The 17,701-nt window shown below is 29.8% G+C and overlaps 4 protein-coding genes across 11 annotated transcripts; 3 read left to right on the top strand and 1 right to left on the bottom strand.

Moving 5' to 3' along the window:
* The first annotated feature begins 840 nt into the window (after positions 1 to 840).
* On the top strand, positions 841 to 4,037 carry LOC143184437 (ubiquitin carboxyl-terminal hydrolase MINDY-3 homolog). The gene is made up of 5 exons (XM_076386662.1): positions 841 to 1,118; positions 1,519 to 1,939; positions 2,247 to 2,515; positions 2,656 to 2,953; positions 3,078 to 4,037. Exons 1-5 carry the CDS (start codon positions 1,013 to 1,015, stop codon positions 3,382 to 3,384), a joined length of 1,401 nt encoding a protein of 466 aa, XP_076242777.1. The 5' UTR covers positions 841 to 1,012; the 3' UTR covers positions 3,385 to 4,037.
* Positions 4,038 to 5,095: 1,058 nt separating this feature from the next.
* Positions 5,096 to 7,980, top strand: LOC143184739 (trans-1,2-dihydrobenzene-1,2-diol dehydrogenase). 3 transcript variants are annotated; one of them, XM_076387194.1, is made up of 5 exons: positions 5,096 to 5,144; positions 6,198 to 6,399; positions 6,531 to 6,822; positions 7,013 to 7,410; positions 7,615 to 7,980. In XM_076387194.1, exons 1-5 carry the CDS (start codon positions 5,142 to 5,144, stop codon positions 7,716 to 7,718), a joined length of 999 nt encoding a protein of 332 aa, XP_076243309.1. In that variant the 5' UTR covers positions 5,096 to 5,141; the 3' UTR covers positions 7,719 to 7,980. The 3 variants fall into 3 exon arrangements, with proteins under 3 accessions (XP_076243309.1, XP_076243310.1, XP_076243308.1); XM_076387195.1 differs by lacking the exon at positions 5,096 to 5,144 and adding an exon at positions 5,829 to 5,928; XM_076387193.1 differs by lacking the exon at positions 5,096 to 5,144 and adding an exon at positions 5,942 to 6,080.
* Positions 7,981 to 8,228: 248 nt separating this feature from the next.
* Znt63c (solute carrier family 30 member 1) lies at positions 8,229 to 12,741 on the bottom strand. Of its 4 annotated transcripts, none has more exons than XM_076387189.1 (8): positions 12,364 to 12,741; positions 11,349 to 11,540; positions 10,872 to 11,094; positions 10,438 to 10,699; positions 10,248 to 10,365; positions 9,828 to 10,043; positions 9,597 to 9,707; positions 8,229 to 8,842 (listed from the first exon to the last, which is right to left on the bottom strand). In XM_076387189.1, exons 2-8 carry the CDS (start codon positions 11,523 to 11,525, stop codon positions 8,645 to 8,647), a joined length of 1,305 nt encoding a protein of 434 aa, XP_076243304.1. In that variant the 5' UTR covers positions 11,526 to 11,540; positions 12,364 to 12,741; the 3' UTR covers positions 8,229 to 8,644. The 4 variants fall into 4 exon arrangements, with proteins under 4 accessions (XP_076243304.1, XP_076243306.1, XP_076243305.1 ...); XM_076387191.1 differs by lacking the exon at positions 12,364 to 12,741 and adding an exon at positions 12,067 to 12,082; XM_076387190.1 differs by lacking the exon at positions 12,364 to 12,741 and adding an exon at positions 11,664 to 11,763.
* A 477-nt stretch (positions 12,742 to 13,218) lies between these two features.
* Vps45 (vacuolar protein sorting 45) lies at positions 13,219 to 17,412 on the top strand. 3 transcript variants are annotated; one of them, XM_076386714.1, is made up of 8 exons: positions 13,219 to 13,433; positions 13,787 to 13,985; positions 15,222 to 15,371; positions 15,619 to 15,998; positions 16,068 to 16,340; positions 16,413 to 16,577; positions 16,656 to 16,885; positions 16,948 to 17,412. In XM_076386714.1, exons 1-8 carry the CDS (start codon positions 13,341 to 13,343, stop codon positions 17,141 to 17,143), a joined length of 1,686 nt encoding a protein of 561 aa, XP_076242829.1. In that variant the 5' UTR covers positions 13,219 to 13,340; the 3' UTR covers positions 17,144 to 17,412. The 3 variants fall into 3 exon arrangements, with proteins under 3 accessions (XP_076242829.1, XP_076242830.1, XP_076242831.1); XM_076386715.1 differs by lacking the exon at positions 13,219 to 13,433 and adding an exon at positions 13,558 to 13,581; XM_076386716.1 differs by lacking the exon at positions 13,219 to 13,433 and adding an exon at positions 13,605 to 13,702 and having other exon boundaries at positions 16,948 to 17,411.
* Positions 17,413 to 17,701: the final 289 nt, after the last annotated feature.

Genomic DNA, 17,701 nt, shown 5'->3' with positions numbered 1-17,701 from the left:
TAATTTCTATTTCTTTAGCTGTATTTATGAAAATATGCATTTGTATACAAATCTACTTTCTAATAGAAACAAATGTAAGCATATTTTGAGAAATTCAAGGTTCTTTACTCATGTAACATTAGGGTACAAACTTGTATTCAAGTATGTAGTAATTAAATAAGTGAATAAAAAACAAAAGAAATTCGTATGTATACTTTCAAAAAGAAATTCAATATTGTGTAAAAACATAATTGATAAACGTATGAACGTATATGTATACAATATGCATATATATATATACATATATATACAAAACCAATATAATTATTTTAAAAAAAATATGGAAGATACTACAAACACTAAAAACGATCTATGCATATTTGGCGATGGTGAACTATTGTCATCTTCTCGATAATTTAATTTGCAGAAACTGCATGCTATACATCTACTATCGATTACAGTGTATGAAGAAATTATTTCTTACAAAATAATGAATGTAACTACAATTTTATACATATTTGGAGCAGCTTTTTATTACAGTGGTAAAAAAAACAAGTATGTGCAAAAAAAATTGTAGATTACATCGCTATTTACATTTTTAAAGCTTATTATGAATATCCTTAATAATATTTCATTAACATTGATATAAATTTTTTATTGTCAAAAATTGTTACAATTGTAAATTACTGTAAATTACTGGTTACTAATTAATAAAACATTTAAGTGCGCCTAAAATTGTAGGCTGTGCCATAAAATCGAGTGTGATAGATGAGAATATGAGCTGTTAATATTAAAACGTATTTACATTATCTTTCTCAATGCTTCGTTATCTATGACCATATTAAAAATGGCGACGTGCTTGGTAGTCAACTTTTTCGTCAGATAGGTTATATAGCATAATTTATGATATAGAAAAACTGATAGGAAAAGTGAATTTTCTCAGGGCTACGGAAACAATATTATGACTAAATTGAAGTAGTTCATGTCCCTGAGACGCATGTTAATATTCCATTGATTGAATAAAGCGTGGATAATGGCTGAAAATGTTGTTCAGTGCGATGATGAGTTTTTATGTTCCATGAAAACAATGCTTTGGGGCAATAATGTTAAGGAAGAAGTTTTTAGGCGATGGGCTCAAGGTAAGTTGCACTATAAGTTATTTATTTACATATTTATGTGTATTCTACTTAAAACTAGATTTAGTTGAGTTTTGTAAATATCTCTGGAATTGTGCTCATGAAATCTCTTTGTCCTTCATTTTTTTAATATTTGAAAACAAAAAATAAAATTCAGTTACATGCTTTTTAATTAATTCTGGAACCAATTGACGCCTAATTTCGAGGTATCATGATATATACTATAAAATAACAACACTATATTTAACAAAAAATTAGTCTTTTTTACATTGACAAAGATGGATTTTTTTAACTCATTTTTTATCTAACTGAACATATTTGACTATACTTTGGGGATCCTTTTATATTTCTCTCAAACTTTTTGTTCTCTGCGTCTATATATTATTGAATTTTATTGTTCCAGGGTTTTATTTTAGCCCAGAAGAACCCACAGCACTAATACAGGCAGAAGGTGGGCCCTGCGCAGTAATAGCTCCAGTTCAAGCTTTCATTTTGAAACAGCTACTTACAGAAGCTGACATTTCGGTCTGGAAAAATATAAGTTTGGACAGATGCTATCAACTACTAGTACAGGCTTCTATAGAGATTTTGAAACAAGCCAGTGGGCAAAATGTTCCAAAGTTTTCTGTGGTATACATTGATTGTAATGTATCCAGTAAAGAAAGTGATAAAAATAGGAAGTCAGAGAAAACATCAGAAATGGATACCGAAGGAGATGCAGGAAGTGTACAGAGTAAAGAGAAAGAAATGGCACAAGGAGTAGTTAAAGGTGCAAATAAAGATTGCACGAGCATGACTATTGATTCGTTTCACACCCAATTAAGGTAAGATATTACTATTAATACATAATTATATTTGCTGTAAATGCTACAATTTTGAGGGATTAAACTGTTTCAATATATTCTATGAATAAACATAAAAGAATGGGTCAATTAACACTTTTTCTGTGACTATTTATAAACTGTTACATATTATCAATGAATCAATAGTTCTGAAGTCATGTAAAACATATAGATTTGCTGCTTATATATGAATATTAGTAATCATTTCCAATTAGCAAGTAAATAACTAATTATTCTTCAGACATGTACATAGACAGATTGGATTATATTATAACAAATCATATTACAGATTATTTACAGCTAACAGCATAGAACAGTTGGAGGAGTTCCTATCGGACAGGTTGGAGATTTTGAAAGATCAGTACGGTGTCTTACTACTACTTTATAGCGTAATTGCTACGAAAGGAATTAATGAAATTCGATTAGAAATGTCTGATCCCTTGGAATCAATGATTGACTCCACATATGGATATGGAAGCCAGAGTCTCATAAATTTGATGCTTACTGGGAGGGCTGTCAGCTATGTGTGGGATCATGATCAAAACATTGGAGACCTTAGTAAGAAATTTGAATTTATGTAGCATATGAATTATACAATGTAATTATTATTATGTTAAAATCCATACACCCATCTTTCTTCAAATCTAAGTCTAAATTTAAAATTTAATAAGTCACTTCATTAATTCTATTATTCTTAGAGTTGCGAGGCATAGATAAACAGAATGCTGTGGGATTCCTTGCGCTTCTCGAACATTTACGTTACTGTGAAGTTGGAAGCTTCTTAAAATCTCCATCACATCCTGTCTGGGTGTTGGGCTCAGAAACTCATTTAACTGTGCTTTTCTCTACGGAGAGGAGATTGGTGAGCCCAGAAACACCTGCAGAGCAAGCAAAAAGGGTTTTCAGAAAATGTGATCCCGAAGGGAATAACTTTATCCCTGCTAATTTGTTACAAGATGTTCTTTCTGAACTTGGATTGGTGGCAGATGCTGAATAGTGAGTATAATCTATATGATTAGGTATGGTTCCTAGCTGAACACTTAAGCAGGCATTGGTATAATATATTTATAAAAACTTATTTCCAATCATTCTAATCCTATATATTCATATTTTGTTACAGTGTGGATATAATGAGGAAGAAATTAGATAGTGAAAATTTGGGAATTATCTTGCGATCTTCATTCATGGATGAATTTTTTCCTGAGGAAACTCGGTCTTGTCCTGACACATTTCCTTTATATCATTATAATGGTTTACGACGTAGCAACTATGAAAATAAAGTAATGTATCGTAAAGGCCAAGCAGTGTTGTTAGAATGTACCATCAAGGGTATTTTGGAAAGTAATCCCATGTTGACGGTACTTCAAACAAAGTGGCCCAGAATTGAAATTCAGTGGGATATTGGACGGAATCCGAGCCTGAATTAATAAATTTTGCTCAGATTCTATTTTTAATGATACTGTTGGTGTTTGTATGTGACAGAAAAATCAATGATATAACAAAGGTAACACTGGTGTAAACAGATACTCGATAGAATCGGGACACGTAAGCTTCTTAACTTTTTTTAAATCCATGACAGTTCAGAGATTTCAGTACTGAATATTAAAATTGTTTAAATGGTAAAATTAATGGATCCATTCTTCTGATTTCGAAAATAACTTTCTAACACAGTTTAAAATGCAAAGAATAATTTTTTAACACAGTTTGCAAGTTTAATAGCAGAATGTAATACTATGATTTTGTAAGAAACGAATCGCTATAATATTATTGTAAATTAATTTATTTAATGAGAAAATTATCTATGCAATAGAAAAAAAAGAGAAGATTAAATAAAACAAGAATTGAAACAAAGGGACGCAATATATTATCTGTAAAATGAACACAGAGGAAATGAGGAAAGAAAAAATACTGATTCCTTAAATATGAAATTTATAGAAGATAAAGAATTGGATGTAATGAGGAGTCATGTGAAAAGTTGTTAAAAAACATTGATGAAGAAAAATCCATAAATCCAAAAGGAGAAAATATATGAAAGGAAGATGAATGAAGCATAATTCCTAATAAATCTTACAGAGACTAATCGCATAATTTACTTTCACGTTATAGTCTAGTCATTTTATGAATTTTTTAACAATATTTTCACCATTTTTCCATATCTAAGGCGAAGCATTGTTTCAATCAGTGTTTATACATGTTAATTCTAAACACAAGTATGTCAGTTCATTTAGAAAGCAATGAAATTTCCAAGTGCAAAACAGTTTTTTAAGCTGTTAAGGATTATTTATGTATTATCAGTATTTTATAATGGAGAATTTTTTATTTAAGCAATTCAGAATTTTATTTCTATGCAGAAAAAACGTATAAAGTATGTCAACTATATATCAGTAATAGTAGTTCTATTAATTTCGAATACTGAAATAAAAGTGAGAAATAATAAATTAAATTTAATACCTACAGGTTGGTCGTTATTATTAATAAAACTAAAATGAGGGTTCTTTATGAAAAGATTTGTTGAATCAGTTGATGCCAAAGATTTTGAGAAAAAATGACACAGAAAATTTACTATAAATTATTACTACTAAACTATATAATTGTAAGAACTAAAAAAGCTAGAATTTACATTCATTAATTATATCTTAATTAATTATTCAGTTTTGTAATTATATTATTGCTTTGAATAAATTGGGAAGACTTTTTATTTTCAATGATATTCACGAAAGAAGGTAAGTATTTCATCCATAAAACATGTATTATTATAAAATATCCTATGTTAGAAAATTGTTGTATAATTGGAAAACAGTATTTTGCACTGTATAAGAAATATATTGCTAAGTAATAACAAAATTGAAAGTTAATCTTATACGTGTACTGTTTAACGCATTTCTTACGATTCTTGATATTACGCGATAATACCGATTCACGTCCAATTTGGCAATTTTATGTTTATATAAACTTAATAAATAACAGAGATTAAAGCTTCAGTGCTTAGTTATCGAAACTCTTCAAACTAAAAAAATAAATCTTTATCATTTGCTTATCATTCACGTGACCTACAGAAAGATTATTTGAAAATAACACTCAAGTAATCCTTCTAGTAGAATCATTATCTTTAGGTGTTGTGTGGTGCTTAAACTAACGTAAAATTTATATTAAATTATTATTACATCTTTGTACATCCCTAAACATGGTGAGTTATAATTTATGTTTTATAACAAACACAAATATGATTTATTTATTTCTGTTATAAATTATTTCTTGGAAAAAGTACTTAAGTATGAGTTACATACTATTGAAAGGATAAGTTTTGAAAACAGATACTTGAAACAATTATATAAGTTTTGAGATTTAGAACAACAGAACATTTTAAAAAATACTTCAATGTTTTCTTTAAATATTAAGTAATAAATTAACACATTCACAGCCTATTAATGGAGTACTAATTCACCTCTAGAAGGTCATAAAGTCATTTCAGAGAATTATTAAAAATATAACGAATTAATAAGCAGTAGTCCCTCTCCTCAAACAGACAAACTGAATTACAATTGTGCTGACAGCTTTACCTGTAACAAATAATTATTAAAATATAGAGTAGAAGAAAATAAATATGACTAAATAGAATAGAGTCCCAACTAAGAGTAGCAAAGGACACATTTAGTGACACAGCACTCCACTATATGCATTATCTATTAAAAATTAACATTATTTTTCAACACATATCAGTAAAAAGAATTAGATGTTGAAGCAACTCAAGTGTCCTTGTTAGCTCTGCCTTTAGAGGTTAATTTAGTATAGAGTTGAAATGAAAGATAAATGTTAGATAGATGGCACCTAATTCGCCACAATATTGCAACCAATAAGTACAATTGATAAATCAGGAGGGGGGAAATTTAGATGAACGCAGATCCTAATAGATCCAAAATCCAAATTGATCCAAGTAGATTGACATTGACCTATAGCTGTCAGATCTGATTGTAAGAAGCGAGTCAAGTTTTCTTTACTTTCATAAAGCGATAGTTTAATATTATATATTACAAACACATGCAAAAATATATATTCTTTATAAATAAATATAAATAAATTTCTTATAAGTCACATTTCATAAATGAGCCGAGCACTAGCCAAAGTGATTAACTTCATTATTTGAATGTTTTCAAATCTTAGTGCTAAAGCATTTGACTGATATTTAACTCTTTATATTTAAAATAAACATGTAAATGTTTTTACATTTATATTATTGCAGATGGCTACTAAATGGGGTATAGCAGGTGCTGGAAAAATATCTCATGACTTTGTAACAGCATTAGGAACATTACCAAAGTCTGAACATGTAGTTGTTGCAGTGGCAGCAAGAGATTTATCAAGGGCACACAAATTTGCTGATTTACATGAAATTAAGAAGGCTTATGATAGTTATGCAAAATTAGCAGAAGATGAAGATGTGGGTATGTTCCTATATTGTAGTAGAATTTATATGGCAAATGTAACTTTACTAGAGTTTCTCTTTATTGCAAAGTATATTATAGACTAAACTTATAACGTTAAAAACAGTGTTTCATACTTCTTCATTTTACAGATGTTGTATATATTGGAACATTAAATCCCCAACACTTGGAAGTAGCAAAATTAATGTTGAATCATGGGAAACATGTCTTATGTGAAAAGCCTTTAACTATGAATACAAAGCAAACAACTGAGTTAATCAATTTAGCAAAAGATAAGAAACTGTTCTTGATGGAAGCTATTTGGAGTCGGTGTTTCCCAATATATGAAACTATCAAAAAAGAGATTGAATCTGGAAACATTGGAGATGTTTATCAAGTTATTGCACCCTTTGGATTTAAATTGGCAGATGTTGAAAGACTTAAGTATGCACATAATATTTCTTTTGTTTCTTGTTTTGCCATTTATGCCATTTTAACACCTTAGTTAAAGTGAATCAAACAATAAGTAGTAATCTAAGTAAATCTAATGAACAACAATTAGAATAAATAACAAATAATTTGACTGGCAAATATATAATGAAAATTATGTATTAAAAAAGTATTTGTTTTGCAGCTCAAAGAGCTTAGGTGGTGGTACAGTGTTAGACTTAGGAGTATATGCATTACAATTTGCTATCTGGGTATTCGGAAGTGAAGCACCACACACTATAACTGCTAGTGGTTGTCTAAATGCAAATGGTGTTGATCAGTCTGTATCTGTAAGCCTACAATACAAAGGAAATCGTACTGCCACCATTATCACTCATGCCTTAGTTGAATTACCTAATGACGCTTTTGTCATTGGAACAAAAGGAATAATAAAAGTGCCCCAATTCTGGTGCCCAACAACTGTGGAACTACCAACTGGTACGGTACACTCACCACTTCCAGAAGCCAAGCATAAATTCAATTTCGTTAATAGTGCTGGATTGAGATACGAAGCTCAGGAAGTCCGCAACTGCATTTTGAAAGGTATTGTATGCGTTTGTATGCAAAAAAGTACAGAGTCCACATAATATGCAAAAATGTATAAAATAGTAGGTCTCATTCTTCTAACTCTATAAGAAAATAAAAATTTGCATAAACATTAGCAAACTAATTAATGTATTGTTTAATGTATGTAAATATTTTCAGAAATAAAATAGTGTTATTAATATTCACCATTCTATGTTTTAGGTGTCATCGAAAGTCCCAAAGTGCCTCATGATGTTTCACTGCTGATAGCACAAATGGAAGACGAGATTCGCAAACAAGTGGGTGTTGTGTATCCTGATGATTAAGATATGATACGTAAACATCAAATAAAGTTAAGATCATGATAACTATTATTTTAAAATAAATATTTTGCCAAAGAGAAACAAACAATTTATATCGCGAAGCTTTATTTTACTTCAGCGATGCTCGCTTAGTTTAAAATTTCTTTTTTTCAAAATACCGTATAACTAAAAAACTGAACGTTTCCAGGCATATGGATCTTTTTTATCATTTTTGTGTGTAGAATCTATCCTGTATATTTGATTGATAAAGAATACTTAAAACCGATTTATCCTAGTAAACTTAAAGATTTAACAACTAATTCTAAACTTAGAGACTTAGTGGATGTGTAGCTATTTGAGGGATATGTTTGGAAAGTATAATCTAATGAAATTGAACACTGCTCTATATAGAATAAGATACAAATTGTATCGTTTATTTCGATATTCGTCAAAAATAATATAAAAGAACTTCCATCTTAAACGACAACAAATTTCTTTCGAAAACATTGGAAACTTGGTCACATTTACAAATATGCAAATCATTGTAAAGAACTAATAACAATTCAGAATTGTATTGGAAGAATTTTGCTGTTTCGTAAGACAGAAACTAACTAAATGGTATTTATAATTTGATCATTTTTAACGGTGAATATTTACTTATACTTAACAATAATTTTTTCTAATCCTTTTCATTTACCTACTCACATTTAAATGAATCGCTATCGAAACGAATTAAAATTTCCTTACCTAATTCATCATAAAATTTTAAATATTATTAAATACTAATCGTGTACATTTTAATGCAAAAATTGATAAATATTTCATACAAGATAGTATGAAGGTAAACTCTACGTATAAAGATTTAGATCAGTTTATTGAATTTTTATAATAACATTGTAACGCGCCGCAGATTTTGTTATAGAGGTAGGTATCGATAATACGACGATAACTTAAACAACTGGTGTGTTAACGTGAGAATGTGGAAGTTGGACGGAGTGATGCGAAGCGGGCAGTGATAGCAAATGTCCCCGTTCCATTTCATTCACTTCTTGTTGCTCGGTTCCACCGATGGAAACAGTCGAGCGTGCAAGACTGTTCCTTTGCCTGCACATATATGGCGTTTCGCCAGGCGAGGGAGTTTCACGACCCTGTGTGAAATATTTTCAATCTTTAAATTTTATCTGGAAATTTATTTCATTTATCTCGAAAAATATGGATGATACGGAAAAACGTTCCAGACGTTACAGAAGATAAAAGGGGGGCATAAGAGTGCTACAATTTTTGTCTGAAATGCCTTTCTGATAAACTGAACACACTGACTGATGACACATTTCACATGATCTCAAGTGATGTACCGTATGAACGAAAATGCCCTTCAATTATATCTAAAATCCAAATTTGTGAGAATAATTTAATTTGGAACCCATCTCGATGCAATAGAATTAATCTACTTTTATTTCACAAACTATGAATAATTTTTAGTCGTAATATGAAACATTCATACGAAAACAATTTTTCAAGATTGTAATTTGGTAAAAATAGATGTAGCAATAAAAAGAAAAAATGAGTTATCATTTTTTACTATTCTGTAAATCTGCATTTGCTTTAAATCACTGATCTTTTATACGTTTAGTATAACTTGATACAATTTTTTTATTTTATATGAAGTAAATATAGTTTACTTTTAGAAGTTTATTCCTTCAGTATATTTTGGCAATAATAGACATCCAGTTACCTATAACAGTATTTGAATCTGATTTAATAGCCTCTAAGCATCGTCCAAGACATTTTGATTTAGAATGGGCAGTGCGGGAATTTGACTCTCTCTTCGCGTCATACTGTTAAAGCGGGGGGAGAGGAGTTAAATTACAGGGAAATACCATTTAAATATAGGAGACATACCTGTTTGGAGGGTCCACAACACGTTGCGTGATTGCAAGGCTTATCAGTCTTTGGACAGTCTAATACACAGTCCTCTGTGGGTGTCTCTTTTATTTCACTATTAGAATGGTACTAGAATAATAATAATTCTGATTAGCCCTACGTGTACGTGGAATATTTTCTGTGTAATAAGTAACTATGAAAAAGTTTAGAAAGCTACGTTAGATTGATTAATGTCGATGCTACACTTACATCGATAAATTCTGGTTGTATGGTGGTTGAATGTATACCTTCATTATGAAAGAATTCTTTTACTCGTTCGGCGATTTTCATATATTCCGACAAGTTTCTACATCTTATATGTGCTGAAGCGATAATACGATCACCAGCTAATTGCCATACATGGAATTCGTGTACGGCTAATACTCCATCAACATTCTCTAGTAATCGCTGTTGAATAGCGTCTACCTAAAATATAAACATTAGTATAGATTAAGTGATATTAAATTGAGTGTAAGTTAAGAAATTTTCACATTCAACTGAATTACTAAAAAAATTCACTTAATTACTGCCTGGAATTTATGTGATAATTCTAGTAATTGCTTCTATAATATTTATAGAATATTTCGAAAATTAGTATATATCTTCTAAAACATTTAGTGTTGAAATTACCTGAATGTGAGTTGGTACAGTCTGCAAAAGAATCAATGCAGATTCTTGTAGTAATGGCCACACTGATCGCAGAATAAGAATGACCAGCAAAAGTGAAAGAGCTGGATCTATATAAAATCTGTATGAAGATAAATTAGAGATATTAATTGTTAATTTAAAAGTATATCTTTTTAGCTTAGTAATTGATTACCTGTACTCCCATTTCGTCAACCACACAATTAAGGCAGATACTATTACAATTACAGATCCCAGTGCATCTGAGAGTACATGAAGAAACACACCACGCATATTCATTTGACTGGCATCATGCGAATGGCCATGTGTTCTTTTCACCTGAGGTGTTGATGGCCTGTATGCTTCATCATTCTCATTGTCATCTGTTCCAACTAGAGTACTAAGTCTATTATGACTTCGAGAGATACCATGCGAATGTGCATGGGAGTTTCCATGTTCTACAACAAAAGTTATAGTATATTTCATTATATGTGTAATGAATACATATCATCAACATTTAGGTATACTCTTGTTTATTTTACTGTAATGGCTTCACTTAGTTTAATTTGAAATAATTGTTCACAATTAGTTCCTCTCTTATTTAAAATCAAACATAATTTGAACACTTACCATGGAATAAACACAGCCCAATTACATTCACTAATAACCCAAGTGCACCTACTGCGACAAGTAATTTAGCTTCATGTATTTCTTCTACTTCAATAAATCTTTTACATGCTTCCACAGTAATACTAAAACACAATGCGACTAAAAAAACAGCATTTACCAAAGCACCTAAAACTTCTGCTCTAGCCCAGCCAAATGTGTTTTTTGACCATTTCTTTGGTGACATCTGCAAAATTCACAGATGTAAAAAAAAAAAATTAACATTATTTAATACCAGTGGATGTTGGACCACCTGTGAGGATAAAAGTTTTTTATTTAAAGGCTCAAACAATTTTATGCTATCATATTTAATGAAAAAGGAACTTATCCTTATTTTGAATCAAGTCTTATCATTAGTCTTTCAGTATTATAAAAACTAAATATCTTGCAGGCTTTTGTTATCATATAACTAGTCTTTATTATTTATTATGAATAATTTACCTTTACAGAAAGAAATGCAACAACCAATGCTGCCACATCAGACAGCATGTGAAAACTGTCGGCTATTAAAGCCATAGAGTTAGTTACATAGCCCACTACAATTTCTACTAAGAAAAATAGTGCAGTGAGCCATAACATTGTCAAAAGACGACACTTCTTTCCTGTGTAACGACCCATAGTGTCTGTTTGTACCTAAAAACAATTATAAAATTATCTATAAAAAGTGTAAACAATAAAAAGTAAATTTGTGCTATACGTAAATTATTGTTGAGTTTAAACCTAAAATATTTTATTTTTTATTTCTTAATTCTGAACCTTTCTGTATCCTTAAAAGTAGTTTTGTACATATAAAATATTCAGTGACCAATTATTATTTGTTTTACTATAAGCATTTAAAAAAAGCAGCTGAAATCTGAACCACCATTTCTTTATTCTTTATTCTTGACTTTTATCTTATTGTGACTTCCAGAATTATCTACAAAATCTTTCTCTCTCTTGCAGCCAAATATTCTATACAACCACATATATCATATACATTTATATGCATTGATATACAGAAAAATACAAAATTCTAGGCATTAAAAGTTTTATCCATTTCAAGAAAAATCAAAATTATTTTCTATGTATATTTGTATTTCGTTAAATATAAACATTTCATTACTAACAAATTTAATAAAAAGTTACTTCTTTTTTTGTGATTATACTAAAGAAGTTGTACCTCAAATTGGTTTAGAGGAAGGAAGTTGTGGAGGAAAAAGTTGACTAATATAAGAGCTATTTTCCTTCACTTTAATTTCCTTCACAAGTTTTTCCTATGATTTCACTATTTTCATTAGATTTTCCTACAACTTCACTGTTTTCATTAATTTTTCCAAATTTGAGGAAATCATTCACATCGTGCATGATAAACGAATAGAAATGAAGTTTAAAATTGGTTTGTAACCTGTATTAAGCTCATCTATTCTTTCTTTCGAGCAAGTTCCTTAAATTATGATTCATTATGACACATACTCACGTTTATAATACAATACAATACTACAATTCTTGTTAAAATGTATCAAAACTGCGTCAAGTGGCACCAATACGAATTGTTTATAGACATGTTACTCGGCGTTAATGTATATTTACAAGTAGAAAAATAATCATAAATCGCGCTAGGTAGTTTTCGAACACTTTTAAAAGAAAAACATACTAATCCATCGTTTCAAAACCACGTGGAAAGATAAAATATATTTAAGTGGGTACGGCTAACGTCACAGTTTAATAAAAATCTTACGTAGCATTACGTTACAAACACCATCAACAAAGCAATGGTAAACGTAGATGATCAAACAGTATCATTTTTTTTCAACTACCAACATTTACTCTAATCATGTATTATGTTCCGAAATTGACTAGCAAGGATCAAGCTTTATCTCTCTCTAACCTAAATCTACAGGCTAACATAGAGCGGTGAACTCTTGCAGTTAATACGTGCACGATTTTGAGTAGTTTAAATTCGTGAAATGTTCCTGACTGAAAGAAATTTTAAAACTGTGTTAGACTATTTTAGGCATATGAATTTTATCAAATGTACGAATCAGTATTAATATATGTATTTTTTAGCTTAGAAAATTAAAAAATTTCTACAAATACTTATATTGGCTTTTTAACACCTTAGGTGCATTTTTTTTTTTAATATAACTGTTCCATAGTTTGAATTGCGCGCCTATGGATATGGATTACGCCATAGAATCTCGGTTTATAGATGAGGATGCTGTTTTGCTATCTGTGGCCCTCTGTGACCCTCTTGAGAGACTAGAGATGACAAATATATATATATCTTGCTTGACTGTGTATGTAACGATGATGTGTAGTGTGTTGTCAAATGTGTCCAGCTTAATTTTTGTAGGGATATAAATTTACTTAATGCTAGGCGCAATTTCATTTATTAGTAACAAATATACGTGTTACATATAACTATAGTTACAGCACTCGTAAAATACAGTTAAAATGAATTTAGTAGTGGCTTTAAAATCTTATATTACTCGAATGACAGAAGACAGTGGGCCTGGCATGAAAGTTCTTTTGATGGATAAACAAACGGTATTTGGTAATACATATTGTATATGTTCAAATTAGATGGTCACACGAAATTGTAAATATATTCGTCCATCATGCATCTATAGTTGAGAATTAAACAGAATATAAGACCATGTAACATTATATTTCAGAATGAGTATTTATGAATAAGGTTTATATAAGTTTATAGATCAATTTTAAACTCGTTCTGTTTGTTTGTTACGTAGAATGTAGATAATGTCCTCAAATATGAAATAATTTCCCTATAAATCTCAGTTTTTGTATGCTAAAATGTAAGCAAAGTAGCAAGTTTCAATCACATCATACTTATGTTACATACCATTGAAATTTTATTTATCTAATTTGTGTATTTACAGACAAGTATAGTAAGTTTACTATATACTAAATTGGAAATGTTTATGAAGGAAGTCTATCTTTTTGAAAGAATTGATGCAAATGTGCGTAATGAAGGTTTGAAATACTTGAAATGCATAGTTTTTGTACGACCCACAAAAGAAAATGTTGAGTTTTTATGTAATGAGTTACGATGTCCTAAATATGGAACATATTATATTTGTAAGTAATAATGATTATGATATATCAATGTATCAACATATTTAATCAGTATATCAATATATTACATAACTAGTTACTATTAAATTGATTTAATGACTAATGGAATACTTTCACAAAGTCTGCAACATTCTATAGTTCTTATTGAACATGGTGCAAATATGTGAATTTTCTTCACAATGTCTTCACATCTAAAGCTTAGTTTTCAGAAGTGTTCTACAATTTCTGATATACTCTGTGTAGATTCTAATTCTTCCTGAAATACATCTTGCATAACTTCATATAATTATTCATTATCCAAGACTGGTCTAATGACTCTAAGAGTACTATCTAAATATGAAGAAAAGTTCAACTAGGTATTTAAATACTAATAAGTTAGGTAGGTATTTGACTGTGAATGATATATGTAGAACATAACATTGAAAAAATTCTTCAAATACCTTCGATGTGTAGTTACAATTGGACAATTATTGGTATGTGTTAACCAGGCAAGGCATTGGTAGTTTTAAATTTTAACCACCTACAAAGTTAGCTCATTGTTTTATTTGTAATATTAGTTTATTATTAGACTATGAGATAAGTGGGTCTGCTTATATAGGGTGTTTCAGAAATAGTGGCCAAACTTTGATACTACATTCCATTCTTCCCAAGGATGAAAGATGACATAAAGATAGATCCAGAAATTCAAAATGGCATGCATCAAAATTTGGAACACACCAGGGATATTTGAATATCTTCGATCTTTCTGGATGCAAAACTTTTATTGTTTCAGAAGGAAATGATTTTGAATATTTTCTTTAAGTAAGTCTCAAGCACTGCTACAATATTTATAAAGAATAATATTCTTATGTATCATGGAAAGGAAAAATTTCTAGTTCTAAGCTCATATAACTTTTTTAATCTTTAGGAAGAATAAACTGTGGTACCAAAGTTTGGCTACCTGTTGCTGAAGTACAGTACATACTTTCTGTGTACTTTTTTTTTGTTATTATGAGCAATATTTAAAAGCTCAAAAGTCTTAGTCTTTACTTTTCACCAGTAAATAACGAGTAAAATGAGAAACTGTGTAACTATATATGAAATGTTGAAAGATGTATTTTTGGGAGCAATCTAAATATAGTTTCCAAATCTAAACTTAAATATATTATATATGAGATAAACATTTCATACAAATGAATAAAAATAGAGAAATGTTAAGCATAATGTAGTGTATTAATTAAATTTGGCGATTTTATTTAGATTTCAGTAATATAATAGCAAAAGCTGATATTAAACTTTTGGCTGAGAGTGACGAACAAGAAGTTGTGAAGGAGATTTATGAATATTATGCAGATTACTTGGCAATTAACCCACATTTGTTTTCACTTGGTATTGTTGGATGCTCACAAGGTAATACATTATTTTTTTGAGTAAGTCAGAATTTGGTTCCATAACACAATTAGTTGATTTTAAAAGTAGATCAGATCTGTACTATTAAATCTAAAATAATTCTTATAGAATAGTCAGGTATTGTTAGAAGATATATTAGTAGATTTTACTAGAATTCTATTCTAAAAAAAATAGAATACATTTGTAAATCAAATCCAAAACAAATAATAAGTATTTTTAATTCTGTTTTCTTAATTGTTATATCAAGGTTTACTGTGGAATCAAACACATTTGCACCGAACTCTTTTGGGCATAATATCCGTCCTATTATCCATTAAGAAATGTCCCTACATACGTTACCAAAGTAGTTCAGAAATGGCAAAGAGATTAGCAGAGAAGATACGCGAAATTCTAAGCAAAGAGTCTAATTCTTTCGAATTTAGACAAGAATCGAATCCGGTTTTACTTATAATTGATAGAAGAGATGATCCTGTCACGCCTTTGTTAAATCAATGGACTTACCAAGCAATGGTTCACGAACTGTTGACTATTAACAATAATCGTGTCAATTTATCTCACGTGAAAGGTATTTCGAAAGAGTTAAAAGAAGTCGTACTTAGTGCAGAACATGACGAATTTTATGCGAATGTAAGTACAGATGTATTATTGCTGCAGAGAATCCTTTAAAATTTTAAACTCATCCATAACTTTTAACAGAATTTATATCACAACTTCGGTGAAATTGGGCAAACGATAAAAGAACTGATGGATGAGTTTCAAAAAAAAGCGAAGAAACATCAAAAAGTGGAAAGTATAGCAGATATGAAGAATTTTGTAGAAACGTATCCTCTGTTTAAGAAGCTTTCTGGTACAGTATCGAAACATGTAACAGTAGTTGGAGAACTCTCCTCACTTGTGGAGAAACACAATTTGTTACAAATATCGGAGTTGGAGCAAGAACTTAGCTGCCAAAATGATCATTCCGCCCAGGTATAAAAAAATTTTGTTCGTTCTATGGATATCTCATTATTATTAATTATATATTTATGGTTTTCATTGCAGCTGCAAAAAATAAAGGAACTTATTAATAATCAACAAATTCGAGAAATTGATAGTGTAAGACTGGTGATGTTGTATGCGCTTCATTATGAAAGATATGCAAATAATGATATCAATGGATTGCTGAGTCTATTGAAGAGTAAAGGGGTTTCAGAAAAATATATTAAGGTATTTTATGGAAAATAATTATGGTTACAATTTTTTGTGTCTGATTTTATCGTCTATAAGATTAAAACAATGTTTTAGCTTGTGCATAGCATATTAGAATACAGTGGAATTAACTCAAGGCAAAATAATTTATTTGACCGTGAATCAGTAGCTAAAATTACTAAGAAATTATTCAAAGGTTTAAGAGGAGTGGATAATATATACACTCAACACATACCTTTATTAAATGAAATCCTTGAAGATTTAATAAAAGGAAAATTAAGTTCGCAAACATTCCCCTACCTTGGCAATACAATAATATCGAAAAGGTAAATTTTAGTTATTTGTTTCTTTATGACTCATTATGACATATACTTTTCACCATTTTTAGGCCCCAAGATATAATAGTTTTCATGATAGGAGGAACAACCTACGAAGAAAGCTTAACTGTATATAATTTAAATAAACAGAATTCAGGAGTAAGGATTATCTTAGGAGGTACTACTATACACAACTCCCAAAGTTTCTTGGAAGAAGTTCAGCATGCCACGATAGGTGTTCTACCAAGATATAAACGTAGTAGTTAAGATATGTGTATATATATGTTTTTGTTAAACTATTTTTTATCATACTACCTGCTAAGGAATACTATCTATTTAATTAAAAAGTTGTTTAAACAAACAAAAAAAGGAAATTCATATAGGAAATCTTGAAACCTAAAGGAGGTTCCCTGCCTCAGTATCCAGTCTTTTTTTATTGCTTTTCGCATTTTTGCTAATGCTTTTATAAAAAGCATAATTACCTCAGTTGTGATTGCATAATATAATTGTGTTAAAAATTTATAAAAGCAAATAATTACTTTTCTATTAAAGATTTAAGTTAGTTTACGTTTCAAACATTGGCGCGAAATATTAATTTCAATTCCTATCGCTTGGGGCTCCTGAATCTTATTGTAGACTGAATCGGTAACGTAGAAAGTGACATGAAAATGATAAAGGAACTCTACGATATCTCGAACTTGGCATAAAAAATTGATTAAATGGCAGGTCTATTTGTATTTGTAATCTGTATATAGAAAAAAAATTCGAATCATTTCAAACACGTTTCAAGGCTTAAAATTTGTCAAAGTCTACAATCTTGAATTT

This window comes from Calliopsis andreniformis, chromosome 10, assembly GCF_051401765.1.
Source record: "Calliopsis andreniformis isolate RMS-2024a chromosome 10, iyCalAndr_principal, whole genome shotgun sequence".
Lineage (NCBI taxonomy): Eukaryota > Metazoa > Arthropoda > Insecta > Hymenoptera > Andrenidae > Calliopsis > Calliopsis andreniformis.
This window is presented reverse-complemented; position numbering and strand designations above follow the sequence as displayed.

Bases quoted from the DNA above. Each gene is read 5' to 3' on its own strand.
- Znt63c (XM_076387189.1), bottom strand. From the start codon at position 11,525: ATGGGTCGTTACACAGGAAAGAAGTGTCGTCTTTTGACAATGTTATGG. The intron at 10,700-10,871 runs GTAAGTGTTCAA...CTTTTGTTGTAG, and splicing joins TGGGCTGTGTTTATTCCATG to AACATGGAAACTCCCATGCA. The intron at 9,708-9,827 runs GTAAGTGTAGCA...TTATTATTCTAG, and splicing joins TACAACCAGAATTTATCGAT to TACCATTCTAATAGTGAAAT.
- LOC143184437 (XM_076386662.1), top strand. From the start codon at position 1,013: ATGGCTGAAAATGTTGTTCAGTGCGATGATGAGTTTTTATGTTCCATG. The intron at 1,119-1,518 runs GTAAGTTGCACT...TTATTGTTCCAG, and splicing joins TTTTAGGCGATGGGCTCAAG to GGTTTTATTTTAGCCCAGAA. The intron at 2,954-3,077 runs GTGAGTATAATC...ATTTTGTTACAG, and splicing joins TTGGTGGCAGATGCTGAATA to TGTGGATATAATGAGGAAGA.
- LOC143184739 (XM_076387193.1), top strand. From the start codon at position 6,060: ATGAGCCGAGCACTAGCCAAA. The intron at 6,081-6,197 runs GTGATTAACTTC...ATATTATTGCAG, and splicing joins TGAGCCGAGCACTAGCCAAA to ATGGCTACTAAATGGGGTAT. The intron at 6,400-6,530 runs GTATGTTCCTAT...TTCATTTTACAG, and splicing joins AGCAGAAGATGAAGATGTGG to ATGTTGTATATATTGGAACA.
- Vps45 (XM_076386714.1), top strand. From the start codon at position 13,341: ATGAATTTAGTAGTGGCTTTAAAATCTTATATTACTCGAATGACAGAA. The intron at 13,986-15,221 runs GTAAGTAATAAT...GATTTTATTTAG, and splicing joins ATATGGAACATATTATATTT to ATTTCAGTAATATAATAGCA. The intron at 16,341-16,412 runs GTATAAAAAAAT...TTTTCATTGCAG, and splicing joins AAAATGATCATTCCGCCCAG to CTGCAAAAAATAAAGGAACT.